Raw genomic sequence first — 16,940 nt, forward strand, 5'->3', positions numbered from 1 at the left:
GGGAAATCGAAACTGTTGGGCGTCCATCGACAAACAACTCACGAGGACACACCGCCAATCCCCCCTCCCCGAGGACCGAACCTTGGCACGTAGCGCACGGGTCATCTCGGAGAGAGAAAGGGGAGGGAAGAGGGGGGGGATAAGGGAGCCGAGATACGCGGGAGTACCCTGAGAGTGAGAGCTCTCATTCATGGTCGCTAGAGACCAGGGGAAGCCACCATGGGGAACGGACACCAAGGCACTAACTTCATCACTCATTCGCCCCGCACACCTAGCCTACACTAGTACGCGTTACACGGAGCGCCAAAAGGGAGAGAATGGAGGGGGGAGACTATGCGTGCCCGTTTTTCTTCGAAAGCAATTTTATTTTCTCAGGACAGCTCGCCGGTGCCTCTCTCTTGGACCGGCAAACGTGGTGGTCTCGTGTCACCGATGTGGGACCAGTGCGGCATCGCGCCATCGACAGCTCTGAACTGCGCCTCACCACTGACCGGGAAGGCCGCCAAGTGGGCCAGCACAGGTCGCACATTGTGGCAGCAGTCAGCAGTGCATGTCTGATAGCTAGAGCAGCAGCATCAGGGTCGCAGGGTCGGATCGTGTCAAGGCAAGCCTCTCGCCCGGCCGGCCGCGTGCAGACGTCGGCCTGTCTGCTGTCTGGAGTGATCTGTCCGCGGTCAGTACGACCGATCAGGTCGGAGTTTTCTTATGATTGGAGGGTCTATCTGTATGTACTTCTCGAGATCTCTCCAAATCTGCCCTCTGATTAACCTAGCTTATGCTTAATCGGGAAGTTGGTGCTAATAGAGACTAATAGAGCCGGAGCCCCGTTTCCGCACTGCTGCGCGGCGCACGGTGCCTTCGGGGGCCCCCGCCTCCCCCCAGAGAGTGTATCCTGGCTGTGGTCCCACACCCACTGGTGTCCATCTCAGAGACCGCAGGAGGTCATGAGGGTCGATGGGAGTGCCAACCCCACAATCGACAATGCGTTCAATGCCTAAAACCCAGCCCAGTCCAGCCCCTAAATTTTGTGCAGTGGTCACGCAAAATTTTCCTGTCTCAAAAAGGTACAACATGCGGTGTAATGACAAAATACACATACGCGCAGCCCTAAGCAGGCGGCAGGCAAGCACAACGCGGACACTACACTCTACACACACGACGCGACCTTCTCAGGGGGAGTCCGTCGCCTCCACTTTAGCCGTGGCTTGGGCGCCGAGCCCGGAGCGTGTTCTGAAGATCGCGTTGGTGAATTGCCGATCTCGCCGTCGCCATCCATGTCGATGCGCGTGAGGCTCTCGGCGAGCGCGGTGAGGCTGCCGATCACGCCCGAGTTGTGCCGCTCGATCCTGCGGCAGATGAGATCGAGGTTGTTGAGGACCAGCCGTACAGCCACCGCCGCGTGCGGCTCGTCGAGGAGCGGCGTGGCGATCGGCCGGTAGATGCCCGCGGACACCAGCTCGGCGGGGGTGCGGCGGATGATCTCGTCAAAGCTGACCGCCTCCGGCACCGACCGCTGCTCGTGCACCAGCACCATGGGGATGCCGTCGTCGAGAGCCCTCCTGACCAGGCGGACGAGCCCCTCGCTCGCGGCGCCGTCCTTGCTCCTGTCGGGCAGGCCGGCGCCGCCAAACGTGGCGCCGTCGAGGTAGAGCAGCAGCGCGACGGAGGAGCGCATTTGCTCCGCGTCGGCAGTCGCGCGCAGCTGCTGCTCGCTCGCCCTCTCGAGGCGCGCCACCAGCTCGGCCGCCCCCTCGTTGTCGCGGGAGTAGCAGAGGTGCCACGTGCGCTTGGTGGCGAGCTGCGGCGGCGGCGAGCGGCACAGGTCGCCGGGCAAGAAGATGGGCCTCTCCGCGCCGGGCGCCTTCCACGCGCGAAGCAGCTCGGCGATGAGCAGCCGCATCGAGCACATCTGGAAGGGCCTCAGCCGGTGCCACGTCACCAGCGGCGCGGAAAAGACCTTCGCCCGCAGCTCCGCGGGGCAGGCGGACCGGTGCACCTCGAGGGGGACGCCTCCGTGCGTCGGGTCGGTCTCGAGGACGAGGAGGAGGGGCTTGCTCCGCGCGACGGCGGCGTGGAGCTCCCGCAGGCAGTTGGCGCTCTGGGACGAGGGGAGAGAGGGTTGAGGGGCGTGCGAGGGGGGAGGTGGGGGGCGGAGGGCGGTGCGCACTCCAAAGTAGTCCGACCTCGCCCCTCCGGGTGGCGAGGAGGGACAGGAGCGGGCGGGCGTGGAGCCAGTCAGTAGCACAATCACAACCTCCGAGTTGCCGACGTGCTCCTCCAGCCGCGCGGTGTCGTCCAGGTTGTCCACGTCCAAGAAGGGCTGGATGTTTTGGACGTACCTCTGCAGCTGCCCCTTGAGCGCACGCGCCTGGTCCTGCCCGCTCGACCACACGTGGGAGAGGAAGCAGTGGTACCGCTCCTCAGGCAGTCCGACGGCAGACACCACCCGCGGCCTTTGCCGCTTCGGCAGGCTCCTCACGCCCCTCGCGGCAGGCGAGGCGTTTCCAGAGCCCGGCCGCGAGTCGCCCACGTCGGTGCCGCGGAACGACAAGCTCGACCGCACCCGGAGGATGGACTCTGTCAGCTGCGCGCGCAGGGCTGTGGCGCCACGGTGCTCCTCCGGCAGCGGCTCCCACCTCGCAAACTCTCTTTCCGCCTCCTCGATGATACCCTTCAGCCGGCTCCGCCGCCGCCGCTGCACCACACAGCAGAGCCCTCCGATTAGCAGCAGCACGGCGAAGGTTGCCGCAAGCGACGCCGGTAGGAGGGCGCTGGTGGGCGGCGACGATATCGCCGTGCAGTAGCCGTGCGCCTCCCCTGCGAAGAGTCGGCATTCTGGCTTCTCGACGTCGGTGCAAGGGAAGTGCTCCGCGTGGCAGAGGGTCTCCTCCTTGGTGGCGGCGAGGAAGAAGGCTCTGAAGCCGCGGTACGGCCGCGGGTTGTTGATGTCCGTGTCGAATCTCAGCGTGAAGGGCGGCGGGCCATCCAGGGCGATCGCCTCGCCCATCGTCGGGCGGTTGGCATTCGAAGTCGAAGAAAAGGTGTCGAGGATGGTGCCGTTGCCGTCCAGCACCCGCACCGCGTCTGTGGTGGACGAGCGGATCCCCAGATCTGGGTTCGTCACTTGGGGCTCCTCGAGTTCGAAGAGCGAAAAGTTGAGCCGGAGGCCGGTGACGCTCAGCGGGGGGTCCAGCGACTCAATCGTCGTAGGCATGGCCAGCTCCCAGCGGCACGCCACCGAGGAGAGGTAGTCGTCCTGGCTGTCGTCGATGGCCTGGAGCATGCCGGCGACCGCGCCTTCGATAGTGCTCAGGCCGACGCACTTCTCAAACGAGCACGTGGGCCCGTATGCCCCGACGTCACAACGGCACTCGCCGTCTCTGCAGCTCCCTCGGCCAGAGCAGTCCGCGTCCGTCTCGCACGCGGCCTGCTGGGCCGACCACGCCAGCTCGAAGCCGCTGCCGCTCCAGACGCCGTCGCTGGTGAAGGCAACGAATGCAGGCGTCCGGACGGCGAGGGTGGCGGCGGTGGAAGAGCCGAAAGTTGAGAAGAGGAAATCGTCGGATGTCGCGGAGGCAGCGGAGAAGGAGGCGGGGATGACGCCGCCCTCATAGACGCGGACCTCGTCGAATCCGAGCTCGAGACGGATGCTCGAGAGGTTGAGCGCGACGAAGGGTGCGCCGCCGCCAGTCAGCAGCCACCCGCACCTCGAGTAGGCGTCGTACCTCCCCACCGCTGTCGCACGCACCGCGCCCTCCGCCTCGGAACGTGTCACCACGCCGTTGCACGTCTCGAGCTCGCACGACGAGCCAGCGTAACCCGCGTCGCAGCGGCAGCCGCAACTGCCGCCAGCCGAGTCGGCTACGCCGTGCGGCCCGCAGCTGGGGCAGTCCGACGCGTCGCCCTCGAGGCTGACCGACGCGCGGAAGCCGACCGCGGTGTAGTTGCCCAGCTGCATCTCGTCGTGGCCGTCTGTGCTCCACCGCAGGAACATTGCGAGAAAGGCGCCGGCCTCGGGGAGCGACACGTCGAGGTCCCGATCGGCTGTAAGCGCCGTGCCGACTGCGGCGGCGCCCGCGAGGGTGGTGCTGTTCGCACACGCGCGCACCGTCGCGTTCGGCGGCGAGGCGCGCCCTGTGAAGGAGGAGATTAGCAGGCCGGAGGAGGAGAAGACCTCGAGGACGTCGTGCGGCGGCTCCGACGACAGGAAGGGGAGGCGGAGCTCCACGCACTGAGTCGGCTCCTCCACCGCCACCGCCCAGACGCACGACTCGTCCGTCCGGTACGCGCCACCTCCGCCGCCGGCGTGGGGCGGGGGCCAGTGCGGCGCCAGGACGGGCGCGTGGGACGCGTTGACCACCTCGACCGCCCAGCCCGCGCACGGGGTCAAGACACTCTCTTGCTGGAGAGGCGCGAGGGGGGAGGCGCGAGGCCCGTCGCTGTCGAAGCCCGAGGCGGCGCCAGCGGCGAGGGCAGCCTCGAGGAAGGAGGCGTTGAAGTACGTGGCGTAGACGGAGTCCGTGCCGCTGGCATTCGGGATGGAGGCGAGGACCTTTTGCGAGAACATGAAGTCCGCCTGCTTCTCGATCTGCGCCGCCAAATAGCTCTGCTCCTCCAGCTGCTGCTCTGCGGTCGGGTACTCGAACTTGGCCACGCGATCCGCCACCCGGGCGAGGGTGACATTGCTGTCGTAGCCCGGCGCCTCGAGGGCCACAAAAGCGGAGACGAGGGAGTTGTACTCCCCACCCGGCCCCGCCGCCCAGCGGCCGCGCTCCGAAGCGAGCCTGTAGTCGGCGTTCGCGCGCACTATTCCCGCCGCCAGCCTCTCCACGAGCGCCTCGTTCCTGGACAGAAAGGCGTTGCGGACCGCGAGCACGTTGAGGGTCTCGTATCCCCAGAGGGCGAGCATCTCCGCGGTGATCATCTCGTGCGCCGGCTCGGGCTGGCAGCCGGAGGGATGGCTCCCGCCCCAGTCCGCCGAGGTGAGGTTGACGAGAGTGTTGCCCCAGACAGCGCCGCCGTCGATCCGACCGGCGCTCCAAGCCGCCTCGATCTCGGTCGGCGAGATTGTGACGACGGTCACCCGGTCGGCGGCGGCAGCGGCACCGGCGGAAGGCAGCTCGGCCGTCTCGACATGATCGAGACCCGCCTCGTCAAGCGCCGCGAGGAGGATGTAGTGGGTGGTCGAGTACCTTGGTGTAGCGATGGTTGTGCCGCGCAGGTCCTGTGGGCCATGCAGCGCGCACCGCACCACCAGCGCCTGCGCCGTGCCCTTGTTGTGCAGCACGGCCACCGCTGTGAGTGCCGCGCCGCGCGCAACCGCAGTGGCGTAGGGCGTCGAGCCGAGCATCGCCACGTCGAGTTCGCCAGAGTCGAGGTGAGCGACCGCCCGGCCGCCCGAGAGCTGGCGGTAGTAGACCCAACACACCTCGTCGTCGTCGAGCCACTGCGACGGAGCCAGCGCAGCGTACGGGTTTGCCTCGTCGAAGGTGCCGAATCGAATGTGCTTACTGCACTCCGAGGAGGCTGGACGAAGAAGGGCCGCTGCTGCGAGCGCAGCCGCCGCCAGGCGCCGCATCCCTGAAGCAGCGAGAGAGAAGCGAGCGGCGGTCGTCGCCGAGGTAGGCTCGAGCGACGCAGCGAGAGGAGCGCGGCGGTAGTAGAGGTCGGCTCGAGCGACGCAGCGAGAGGAGCCGAGAGCGGCGGTCGTGGAGGTCGCGACGCAGCGCCCAACAAGGTGGGCCCGGTGCCAAAGAATTTTTCGGCCGCTTGTTGGCGGCCTTGCACGGATAGACTGAGATGAGGCCGCCAGTGGAGTTGGGATTCCACCGTGCACCGCGCTGCGAGTCGTGTACGGCGACGGCGCGAAGCGATTCTATCGCAGTCTTGATGTAGAGCGCCAAGATAGTGTCCCAGCCAGCCGACGGGCAGCCGACGGGTCTTTGCGCTGGGAGAAAAAGAAAACATCCTGCCCAACACGGCGCTTTCCCTTCAGGCTGGCCTCCCCCGAAGGCCGGAAATCATCCAATCATTGCGCGACGATGACGACGCCAGGCCAGCGCCCGTTTAGCGCATACGTCCGGCTGTGGGCCATCGCCAATCTCCTTCGCATCTCGATCGGCCTCAACGCCGGCACCGGCCTCGTCGGATCGACGCTCGACGCCAACTTCTTCTCTCTCGCCACCCTGCCAGCCTTGGTCGCGCTGGCAGGCCTGGTGCCGGCTCGCTGGTCGGGTGCGCTGCCGCTGGTCGCGCTGGTGGCGCGAGCCGCCACCAATGCGGCCAAGGGCTCGATGATGTCCAACTCCCAGATGTGGGCCACGCAGATGGACGCAGCGCTCGTGCTGTCGCTCCTGCGCCGCCTCGGATCTGCCGCCCGCCACGGATCGTCCTGGAGCAGCCCGCTGAGTGCCGAGGACGAGCGCGCGGTGGTCGGCGGCTGCGCCCGGACGGTGCGGTGGCAGCTCGCCATCTTTTACTTTGCGAGCGGCTTCTGGAAGGCAGCGCGCACATCCTCGTGGCCCTCCCTGCCCACGCACCCAGCCCTCACCCCGCGCACCGTGCCTCACCGGCCCAGGCAAACACGTCCTTCCTCCACCCCTCGTACTCGTGCGCCGGCCTCTTCATGGTGCCGCCCCACCCCCCTCTCCGCCGACCGACCAGCCTCGGCGCCTCTCCACAGCAGCCGCCTCTCTTGACCAGGTGCAGCCGTCACCTTCCCGACGGCACCAACTGACCTTCACAGCGGGACACGCCTGCGGAACAGGTGCAGCCCCTCGAGTACCTGCCCGACGACGTCCTCTTCGCAGCGAGCGGCCTGGCCGCCTCCGCCGTCCCCGCCCTCGCGCGCGCTATCGCCGCAACCGGCCTCCCGCCTCGACCGCCGTCGCGTGTGTGGCGGTGGGAGCAGCGCCTCGCCACAGAGTCTGGACGCGTGAACAGGTCCGGCCTTCACGCTCGTCCTGGAGGCGGTGGTGCCGGTGCTGCACTTCCTCGAGCCTCGCCGCTTCCCGCGCTGCGCCCTCTTCGGCCTCGTCCTCACCCTCGCTTTCCACCTCGTCATCGGCCTCACGCCGCCGCCCTCCAACGTCTCCGCCCGCAGAGCCGCCGCTGGCCCGCAGCTCGGCACATCTCGGCTGATCTCGTGCCCGTCTCGCGCGTCCAGGTCTCCACCTACGGCGTCACCACCTGCACGCGCCTCTTCTTCGTCTTCCCAGGCGAGGTCTCCACCTGCAGATCACACGAGATCACAACGAGATCACACGAGGTCACCACCTGCAGATCACACGAGATCACCACGAGATCACACGAGGTCACCACCTGCAGATCACACGAGATCACAACGAGATCACACGAGGTCACCACCTGCAGATCACACGAGATCACCACGAGATCACACGAGGTCACCACCTGCAGATCATGCACCCACCTCTCCTCTCCTTCTGCACCGGTGAAGCGCCTGCCCCCGCCCCGCGCCATCAGACGCCGCCGCCGCCGCCGTCGGCGAGATGGGACGGCCGCATACCGCCGCCGGTGCCCTCCTCTGCGCCGGCATGGCTGCTGCCGCAGCGGCGACCTCGTCCCTCTGCGCCGCCCCGTGGCACTGGCTGTGAACGGCGTCTCTGCACGCCTTCTGCTTGTGGGCAGGCGACCCTCGCCCTCGTCGAGCCCTACCACGCCGTCGCCATCAGCACGGTCCAGGGCGAGGGCAAGGACTGGCACGCCGGCTGGTACGCCGCGCTGGCAGTGCTGCTCACGCGCGCCGCGGTCCTCGAGGCGGCGGGCGGCGAAGAGGGGGAGGGCAGCGTGTGCGGGGCGCCGCTTCACGCCCCCGGCCGGTTGCGAGCAGGCGGCAGGCGGCGGCGAGGCGGCGTGCGGCAGCGAGGGCGGTCTTCCCGCGGAGAAGGAGAAGGCAGAGCCCGCCGGCAGAAGGGGCGGAGGAGGGGGGGGCCTTCTCTAACCCTTCTCCCCACCTTTCCCGCAGAGCCGCGAGGTGGAGGGGAGGACGAGGGAGGGGCCTGCTTTGCGGGGGCTCGTCGCGCTCGCGCTGCTGTACGCCTTCGCGCTGCCCGTGGCGGGCCCTGCTGCGGCGGAGAGGTGGTTGGCGCGTGACACCGCTGACGCTCTCGCCGGCGTGAGCAGGCGGGGCTGCAGGAGAAGGCTGGCTGCCTGATGTTTTCGCAGCTGCGCCTGCACGGCGGCTCCAACCACCTCCTGCTCCCCACGTCGCTGCTGCAGCGCGAGCTCGGCGGCCTAGATGCGGGAGAATGTTCCTAGAATGTTCCTAGATGCGGGAGAATGCCGACGCCAGTACAGCCAGTGGCCTTGTACTTCACCGATGCGCCGGCACTGCACGGCGCTGATTTCGAAAGCTTGCATTCGAAGCCCCTCGTCCGCCCGCGCTGCAGGCTCGCCTCCGCCGAGCCGACGAACGCCTTCGCGGGCGGCGTGGTCCGCATCGAGGCGCCGCTCGTGCGGAGAGAAGGCGGCGGGCGGCGGGGGCGTGTCACAGTGAGCGTGACTCGATTGCCTCAGGAGACGGACCTCGAGTGGGTCGGAAACACCTTCGCAGAGCACATGGGGCCGCGCACGCTCCGGCTGATCCGCGAGGTGGGGGGGCGTAGATGGCAAGCTCTCATGGCGGCGCTTGAATGCGCCGGAGTCTGGCCGCCGCCGTCTGGGAATCCGCACTCTCACCCCGCACCGAAGCAGCAGGCGATGCACAGACCGCGCCCTCGTTGCGCGCCCCCTCTGCATGATCCCGTCGCAGGTGGCGGCCGTGCCCGCAGAGTACGTCTGGGCGGCCAAGTCGAGTTCCGCCAGGCGGAGCCGCCCGCCGCCGCGGTTTCGCCGCCACACCCTCTCCGCGCTCGGCCTGCGCCGGCTGCTCGCGACGGCGGCGCGGCAGAAGGACTCCTTCTCGCTCCGGCACACGACGCTGCTGCCCGCTGTCGGCGATCCGTGCACCGTCTCTCTTCACACCTGCTTGTGAGCAGGTACACGCGGCTGCACGGCGCCGTCGGCGACGAGGCGTGGCGCACCGGCTCGGCGGGCAGCGAGTACGTGGTCAGGGGCGAGGGGGGCGCGACCCGCTGCGCGCGCCTCGGCCTGGGTGGCAAGGAGTCCGTAGAATGCGGCAGCTCAGCCCCACCTCCCCCTGTGGTCGCTGGGAGGCCGCCATGCCGCTTCAGTAGTAGTTCTGGCGCCATGGCTCGGCCTCGCGCGGTCCTTTCGACCACCTGTCTCAAAACACGTGGCGTCGGCGCGATGCACAGCACTACGTACGCGGCTTCACATGCGCCCCTCTGCCTCCCTCACGCACAGGCAAAGAGTCGCCGTGCGACGCGCGGGAGGAGGCGCTGATCGCTCCGCCCTCGTGGCCCTCGTCGGCGCTCGCCGCGTCGCTCGCGTCGCCGGCTGTGCATCCACTTCACTCGTGCGGCTGTGAGCAGGCCTTTGCGTTCCTGCTCGAGCCGCAGCCCAACCCGATCGTCGACGGGTACACAGACGAGATGCACTGCGTCACCTGGGGATGATGCGCGGGTGGTTGCACAGCTGGGAGCCCGCAGGGGCCGCGGGGGGGGGGGGGGGGGGGGTAGAGGAATCCTGCGCGCGCCTCCCCACGCCAGGCCGCCTCAGCGCCGATTTTTGGAGAGCCCTGGCGAGCGTCGCCCGGCCGGATGCATCGCGGCGCGGGCTTCGTGGGAGCTAGCCTGGGAGTTGGCGAGACCCGCCATAGGGGGCGGGGTAGCAATGGGCATGTGCGTGGCGGGGGAGTTTGGTTCGCGGGGCCGGGGGGTGGGCACGAATCTCGAATGTACCATCGGCTCAGACGCCTCTACCGCCCCGGCCTTTCTGCTTTATGTCGGTGGGATTGTGTTGGCTGTTGCGTGATGTGCGTCAATAGTGGAGAGACAGCATGTACAAATATTGCACAAAATAGGGAGAAACACCGCTCCTCCTCACCCGGCTCATGCTAGGAGCCGGCGCAGGATCTTGCCGCTCGGCGACTTCGGGACGGTGTCGATGAACTCTACCATCGCCGGCACCTTGAAGGAGGCGAGCCTCTCGGCGACGTGCGCCTTCACCGCCTGCTCGTCGAGGCCGGTCGCGCCCGTCCGCCGCACCACAAACGCCTTTGGCAGCTCCCCCGCGCGCTCGTCCGGCACGCCCACTACGCAGGCGTCGCTCACGTCGGGGTGCTCGAGGATCCGGCCCTCCACCTCGGCGGGCGCGACCTGCATCCCCTTCACCTTGATGAGCTCCTTGACGCGGCCGGTGATGAAGACATTCTCCTCCCCGTCGACGTAGCCAAGGTCGCCAGTGTGCACCCACCCGTCCCGCACGGTTCGCGCCGTCTCGTCAGGCCGGTCGAGGTAGCCGACCATCACCTGCGGGCCCGAGACGCACAGCTCGCCCTTCTCGCCCACGCCGCGCGGCGCGCCCGTGTCCGGGTCCACCACTTTGAGCCGGGTCCCCGGCAGCGCGCGACCCGAGGAGCCGGGCACGGGAGGGAACGAGAGCGGCGAGAAGGCAGCCTGCGAGACCTCAGTCATCCCCCAACCCTGCCTGATGGGCACGCCGAGCTGCTCCGACACCGCCACCTGCGTGCCAGCGTCGAGGGTCGCCGCGCCAGTCACGATGAAGCGGAGCGCCGAGAGATCGTACTCGGCGACCTGCGGGTGCTTGGCGAGAAAGAGGATGATGGGCGGCACGATGAAGGCGCCTATAGCAAGCTGCCACGCTGGACGGCAATCGCGTCACACCCGGCGGTTCATCGTCACGTGGAGGCGCCGGTGATGCGGTGCCGCTGCATTGCCTCGAGGAAGGGCAGCGGCTCGAACTTTGGCAGCAGCACGAGGTGCGCGCGCGAGGCGAGGCTGAAGCCGAGGATGAGCATGCCGTAGATGTGATACAGAGGAAGCACGCCGATGAGCCGGTCGCCGGCGCGCACATCGTGGCGCAGGTCCTCGTGCGAGAGGGACTGCAGGACGTTGGCGCCGAGGTTGCGGTGGCTCAGCATCACGCCCTTGGGCTTGCCCGTGGTGCCGCTCGAGAAGGGAAGCGCGACGAGGTCTCGCGCCCCGTCGATTGGTGTGGCTGGCAGCAGCGCGTCGGGGCACAGTGAATTCGCAAAACAGTCCGGCTCCTCGACGTAGCTGACGCGCCGCACCCCCGCCTGGAGAGCGGCGGCGTCCACCGTCTCGCGCACCGACGTCGTGCTCAGGACCGCGACTGCGCGCGCGGTCTCGAGCTGCTGCGCCAGCTCGGCGGCAGTGTAGGCGGGATTGGAGGGGGTGACGGTGCCTCCGAGCTCCGTGGCGGCGAGGAACGCGATCACATTCTGCTCGCAATTTGGGAGATGAATGCTGAGGATGTCGCCTGGGCGAGGGGTGCCGGTGGCTCAGGTCGAATGTAGGCTGCGGGCAGGGTGAACATCAATCAATGATCCGTAGATGTCTGCGATTGAAATGTGATTGGCGCCGAGGCGTGGCCGACGAGAGAGCCCGGGAGAAGAAGAGAAACGATCCCCTCGCCCCGTGCTCGCCTCTACCAAAGCCCTCCCGCGCGAGGGCGGCCGCCGCGCTGGCAACTCGCCGTTCGAGGTCTCGGAAGGTTAGCGTCCTGCCGGTGGTGCTGCAGCTCAGCGCCGGCTGCTCCGCCGCCCTCTCCCACTGCCCGTACTCCCGTAGGAAGGAGAAGAAGGAGCCGCGCGGGATTTGCTCCAGCTTTGGCCCCTCCCACACCACGGCCGGTGGCGGGGAGGGCTCGGCGGCGGGCTCCGCCGCGGCTGCTGCTCCACTTAGTCGCCGGTTGACTGGAGTGGCTCTCGGAGGAGGCGGTAGCTCAACCCGTCTCCCTGCGTGCCTCCGTGCGCAGCGCAAGGCTGGGTAGCGAGCAGTCTGCCGCAGGCAATGCCCTGCTCGACTCGACATTCCGGTGTCACGCGCGCGCTGGGAGGCGGCGGCCGCCGACGGAATGCGGACTAGGTGCACCCGCGCGAAAGTTGCTGCAAGGATTTTTATTTACTCGAGGCAGCGGTTGAGCATTAACGATCCATCGTCGGGGTAGGCAGGTAAATCCTGCTGTTGTGACATTAGCTGGTATTAAAAATACCTCGCAGGTTTGAACCGCTTCCTTTAAAAAAGAAAAAAACAGTCCGCCAAGGAAAACGGACGGCCGAGCAACCACGACGGTCGGGAGCCGAGATGGAGAGACCGTTGCTGCAGGAGCACGTCATACCCGCCGCTGGGCGACAGTGGTGGACTTGGACGGCCCTTGCGGCCACTGCACTCGTCCTCTCTTGCCTCCAACTCATCTCCATTCACCGAGTTGGAGAGTTGCAGTCGGCGGTCGCCCCGCTGACGTTGCAGCTCTCACCAGCGACTGAAGCCGTGCAGCTGAGTCATCTGAAGATCAAGGGCAAGTTGCTCGAAAAGCCGGGAAAGTACCTCATTGGAGGCCTCACTCCGCCCGTCGACCAAGGCTCGCGCGCCAACTGCTGGCTCTTCGCCATCGTCGGCGTGCTTGAGGACTCGTACCGCCGTCAGGGCATCGAGCGCGGCTGGCTGAGCGAGGACATGTACCTGTACCTCTCTCGGCAGTCGCTCGGCATATCCATCATGGACATCTGCAAGAAGCACCCGAGTGGGCTGTGCCCGGCCACGACCAGCGCGGACGGGTCGGTCATCGCCTGGGGGAACACGACCAACTGGGCCGACGAGAAGCTGCTGTGGTACCTAAAGGAGCTGGGCACCAAAGCCCTCCCCGGCTCCGTTTGCCCATACACCGTCTCGGCGACCGGCGAGAAGGTGTGCGAGGGCATGGAGGCCGCGCTGCAGACCAACCCGCTCGAGTTCAAGGTCAAGCGCGCCGACATCTTTTACGACATTCCCGACATGCAGCGCGCGCTGATTGAGAAGAAGCGCGCGCTCACCTTCTCCATCTCCGTGCTGAAGGCTGAGTTCTTCTTCCCATGCACGAAGGCCACCGCCAAAACCTACAAGGGTTGCGACCCGGAGGGCGACCAGTGCGTTCCCTGCCCGCTGACCAGGGCCTTTGTGGGCATCGCCTGCTGCATCCCGCAGACGCGCGCCGCGGTGACGATGGCGGGCGAGTGGTACCACCGCCCCAACGGCAAGCAGCTAGTCCTCGGCGGCCATGCCATCAACGCTGTCGGATATTCGGACAGCTACACAGACGAGTGGGGCAACAAGGGCGGCCTCATCGTGCGCCATGCGTGCACGGTGCGGCCCGGGCCATCATCGGCCGGCCCACTCTGCTCCGCCTCGGCCGTAGGTGCGCAACTCGTGGAAGGACGGGCTCGGCTTTGCGCACGGCGCCACGGGCCATGGATCACACTCGGCCGCGTGGTACATGCGCGAGGTGAGCGAGAAGGACGAGGCGCTCGTCTGCCCGAACCCGCACAGCCCGCGGGTCTGGGCGACGTGCAGCAGCGTCGAGGCACAGCGCCGTGACGCAGAGAGTCGTGCGGCGAAGGCTTTTGGCGGCGCCTCTTGACTGCTGTGGGTTCGAGTAGGAGTGCGTCGGCGCCAAGGCGGTCCTCGACGCCAAGCAGGCGCACCAGCCGCTCAACCTGACTTGCTCCGACAACTCGAACTTTGTCGCCTCCGGGACCGTCTGCGTCAAGGGTGGGACCTACTTTCTCAACAATCTCACCGAGTGGGACGGGGATGGGCTGTTCATTGCTTGCTTCGTCGGCGACGGCCACCCAGAGGCCCGCGCGCCGCCGCTCCTTCGTGGCGTAGTACGAAGGGGCGCACTCCGCACGCGGACGAGCTTGTGAGCAGGTGTGTGCTCCGCCCCTCCTCCTCGACGACCTCTCCTCGATCATGGTCCCGAGCAAGCTCGAGCACATCAACGACCCGGACGTGTGCGGGTACAACTTCATCTCGTACGCGACTATCGAGAAGACTATGTCCCGCATCGGCGGCATCGCGGCCGGCGACTTCACGGCGGGGCGGCCGCGCTGCTCGCCTCGCAGTCCAGCGCGCTTCCTCACGGCGCTGGTGCAACCTTTAGGTGGAGTGGTCGCGCACGTCGTATGAGTCGCAAAAGGACTTTTACACGCCGACGCCGCGCAACTACTCGCTGATTGCGGCGAGCACGCGCAAGATGCCAAAGACGCGGATCCAGGCCGGTGGGCTGTGGCTCTGAGACTGGAGCGGGAAAGGACAAAGGACGGGTGAGCGGCTATCAGGGAGGGGGGAGACAGGGCTGGTGATGGGAGGAGGTGGTAGGAGCCGCATATACACTGTGCCAGTGAGTGAAAAACGGGGAGAGCTAGGGGGAGAGAGACGACCTTGGCGCTTGGCCCCTTGGGCCCCTTTTTGGGGGTTCTCTATGAAGCCTTCTATTGTTGTCATGAGACAACCCCTGCCTAGACGAGTACAGCTAAAGAGTACCCGGGGCTCCCCATGCGGGGAGATCCCTGTGGGGGCCCGTGAACATCTTTAGCTTGTGAGAGCCAGGACAAAGGGTTCCTGTGATCTGTGATCTGTGTGTGAGGGTCCGCCCGCAGGCGCATTTTGTATACCGAGGCGGTGCCCGGTGCCGAGCGCAGGCAGAACCCACAGGTCGGACCTTAAGACAGCGTTGTAAATCCCTGGGCGAGGGTGGTGGAGGGGGGGGTCCGGCGGCGGAGCAACCACCTCCCTCTCGGCGTGCCGGGAAGGCGGAAGCAGGATGTCATCCCCCGTGATCCTTAAAGAGAGGTTGCAGGTGGGGTAAACAATACCAAACAAATGGTAGGAGTCTCCACCACCGCCTCGCCCAGGGATCTACAAAATGCTGTCTTAAAAGGTCCGACAGGTTCGGCACCGGGCACCGCCTCGGTATACAAAATGCGCCTGCGGGCGGACCCTCAACAGATCACAGATCACAAATGGTAGGAGAAGGGGGCGCCGCTATTCTTTTTGCACAACTGTTCTTGGACACTGTTGTGTTAGGTATGTTGTTGGCCACTGCCAACCAAGCAAGCACGACACACACAGTGCTCACACCGAAATCATGCGCCAGTAATATGGAGAGAGAAGGAATATGTAATATGAAGGTGAAGAACAGCCGATTTCGGGCCCGGGGTTGTGCGTTTACGTGAAGAACAGCCTTCCCTGGACCCCGTGTTGCGTGACTGTCTCTCTGCGATTTCGGGCCCGGGGTTGTGCGTTTATGTGAAGAACAGCCCCGCGGGACGGGACAGAGAAAAAGAAAATTCCTTCGCCGGCGGCGGCATAGCTGACGACCAACGATGAGGCTCGTTTATGTGCTCCTCCTCGTCGTCGCCAGCACCACCGTCGGCCGTGCTCCGCCGCCTCCCAGCGCGGCAGGCTCGCTCGCTCGCGCGCTCGCGCGCTCCGCGCTCGACGCTTGGGCCGACGGAGGCGCTGCTGGTGGCTCTGCCGACATCGAGTGGGACTCCCGGCTCGGCCGAGCGCTCCTCTCGCTGCTGCGGCTGCTCGTCTCGCCGGCGGTGCGCGTGGCGGCTGAGATGGCCGAGACGATGCTGCCACCGGGAGAGCTCGTCCAGGCGCGCGAGCCCGCCGCGAGTCTCGCGCGGCCGCACGTCAGTCCACAGTCGTCCCTCTCTCCACTGCAGGGCGAGCGGCTGTACGCGCCAGCGCGGCTCGCTCACGCCGACTTGAACGCCTCTGAGCTGCGCGTGACTGGGCTCCGCTCTCTTGGTGATAGCACTGCCATCTCGAGATGCCTCGTCGCTGTCCTCACCCCTCTTCCTCCCGCGTCAGGCGAGCTTACCTTCACCCCTGTGGGCGCGCGCGCCGTGAGGGCGGCCGCCGACTTCGAGACCGTCAACGCGTCCATGCTCGTCGAGGCGCTGCTGACTCCGCTCGGCCTGCCTGGCGCGTCGGTCGGGACTGCGGGCCGCCTCTCGGCCTCGCTTGAAGGGGTGCGCCTCGCCGTCACCTTCTCGGTGCCGCCCGTCTCCCGCCGCGTCGCGCTGCAGGCCCTCTCGCTGAGCGGCAAGGAGGAGGGCGGTGGCGAGGAGGACGCGCCTCCGCAGGCGGGGCCGCCCGCCGCCGAGTGCACTGCGGCAAGTGAGGCCGGCGGCGGCGCTGCGGCGGCAGAGGGGGCGGCGGCGGCGGCGGCGGTGGACTCCAGGGCGAAGGCAAAGGCGCGGAAGGCGGCGTCGCCCTTGCGGCTCGGCGTGACGGCGGTGGAGGTGAGAGTGGGACACGTCACGGCGGCGGTGCTGGACCCGGAGGACGAGATTGGGCCGCCGGGGCTGCTGTGGCGCGCCCTTTCGTCCGCCTTCTCCGAGCAGCTGCGCGGACTCGTCGAGCTGCACCTGTCGCAAGTGTTGCGCGAGTCGCTCGATGAGCTGGTGAGAGGGGCGAGGTGAGACGTGATGGATGTTCGGAGTTTGTACTTTAACTGAGGCCACCTGTCTCCTGTCTCCACAAAATCCACCGCACAACCCGCAACTGCGACATCGCCACCAGAGTGTTTTAGGTCATTAGCTAGGTGTGCGGAGCTGCGGAGGCCGGAGCCACGCGAGCGTTGCGCGCTTAGAGTGGCACCTGCTCCCGCTCCCGCCCGGCACATCGTCACAGCTCATCCCCCAAGCCCCGCCTCGTCACCCGCCGGAGGTGTCCATGGCCGACGATTTCGCCTCCGCCTTTATCCTCGCCAGCTCCTCGCGCGTCATGCGCGAGCCCGGCTCCCTCGCCGGCGCGGCGCCCACCGTGAAGCGCGGCGACGTCGAGTCCGCCCTCTCCGCCGCCCCTCCCTGCGACGTGCCGCCCCCCTCGGCCGCCGCCTCGGCCGCCTTCTGCTCGGCGGCCAGCATCCGCTTCATCGCGGCGGTCGTCATCGACACGCCGCGCTGCCCAGGCGTCGCTGGCTGCGGGAAAGCGTCTGGCGCCGCCGCGGCCGCCACCGCGCCGCTACACTCCCTCTGACAT

General features: G+C 67.2%; 5 protein-coding genes across 5 annotated transcripts; 3 read left to right on the plus strand and 2 right to left on the minus strand.

Moving 5' to 3' along the window:
* Positions 1-1,034: 1,034 nt before the first annotated feature.
* EMIHUDRAFT_459716 (hypothetical protein) lies at positions 1,035-5,578 on the minus strand (the record flags this gene model as incomplete). Its single annotated transcript, XM_005764339.1, has 2 exons — positions 1,035-2,098; positions 2,168-5,578. The coding sequence occupies 2 exons, from the start codon at positions 5,576-5,578 to the stop codon at positions 1,148-1,150; spliced, it is 4,362 nt and encodes a 1,453-aa protein (XP_005764396.1). The 3' UTR covers positions 1,035-1,147.
* Positions 5,579-6,001: 423 nt separating this feature from the next.
* Positions 6,002-9,567, plus strand: EMIHUDRAFT_446031 (hypothetical protein; the record flags this gene model as incomplete). The annotated part of the gene is made up of 15 exons (XM_005764340.1): positions 6,002-6,500; positions 6,578-6,628; positions 6,767-6,866; positions 6,943-7,088; positions 7,166-7,217; positions 7,483-7,571; positions 7,648-7,912; positions 7,985-8,074; positions 8,143-8,243; positions 8,409-8,463; positions 8,536-8,610; positions 8,771-8,928; positions 8,997-9,115; positions 9,325-9,389; positions 9,453-9,567. Coding segments are annotated over exons 1-15 (1,938 nt in total), but the record flags the coding sequence as incomplete, so codon positions are not given.
* Positions 9,568-10,780: 1,213 nt separating this feature from the next.
* Positions 10,781-11,936, minus strand: EMIHUDRAFT_247679 (hypothetical protein; the record flags this gene model as incomplete). Its single annotated transcript, XM_005764341.1, has 2 exons — positions 10,781-11,382; positions 11,555-11,936. 2 exons carry the CDS (start codon positions 11,934-11,936, stop codon positions 10,781-10,783), a joined length of 984 nt encoding a protein of 327 aa, XP_005764398.1.
* A 273-nt stretch (positions 11,937-12,209) lies between these two features.
* EMIHUDRAFT_470863 (hypothetical protein) lies at positions 12,210-14,295 on the plus strand (the record flags this gene model as incomplete). The annotated part of the gene is made up of 5 exons (XM_005764342.1): positions 12,210-13,247; positions 13,300-13,437; positions 13,541-13,768; positions 13,812-13,976; positions 14,044-14,295. The coding sequence occupies 5 exons, from the start codon at positions 12,210-12,212 to the stop codon at positions 14,176-14,178; spliced, it is 1,704 nt and encodes a 567-aa protein (XP_005764399.1). The 3' UTR covers positions 14,179-14,295.
* A 973-nt stretch (positions 14,296-15,268) lies between these two features.
* On the plus strand, positions 15,269-16,937 carry EMIHUDRAFT_120229 (hypothetical protein; the record flags this gene model as incomplete). Its single annotated transcript, XM_005764343.1, has 2 exons — positions 15,269-16,360; positions 16,626-16,937. The coding sequence occupies 2 exons, from the start codon at positions 15,269-15,271 to the stop codon at positions 16,935-16,937; spliced, it is 1,404 nt and encodes a 467-aa protein (XP_005764400.1).
* Positions 16,938-16,940: the final 3 nt, after the last annotated feature.

This window comes from Emiliania huxleyi, assembly GCF_000372725.1.
Source record: "Emiliania huxleyi CCMP1516 unplaced genomic scaffold EMIHUscaffold_597, whole genome shotgun sequence".
NCBI classification, from domain to species: Eukaryota; Haptophyta; order Isochrysidales; family Noelaerhabdaceae; genus Emiliania; species Emiliania huxleyi.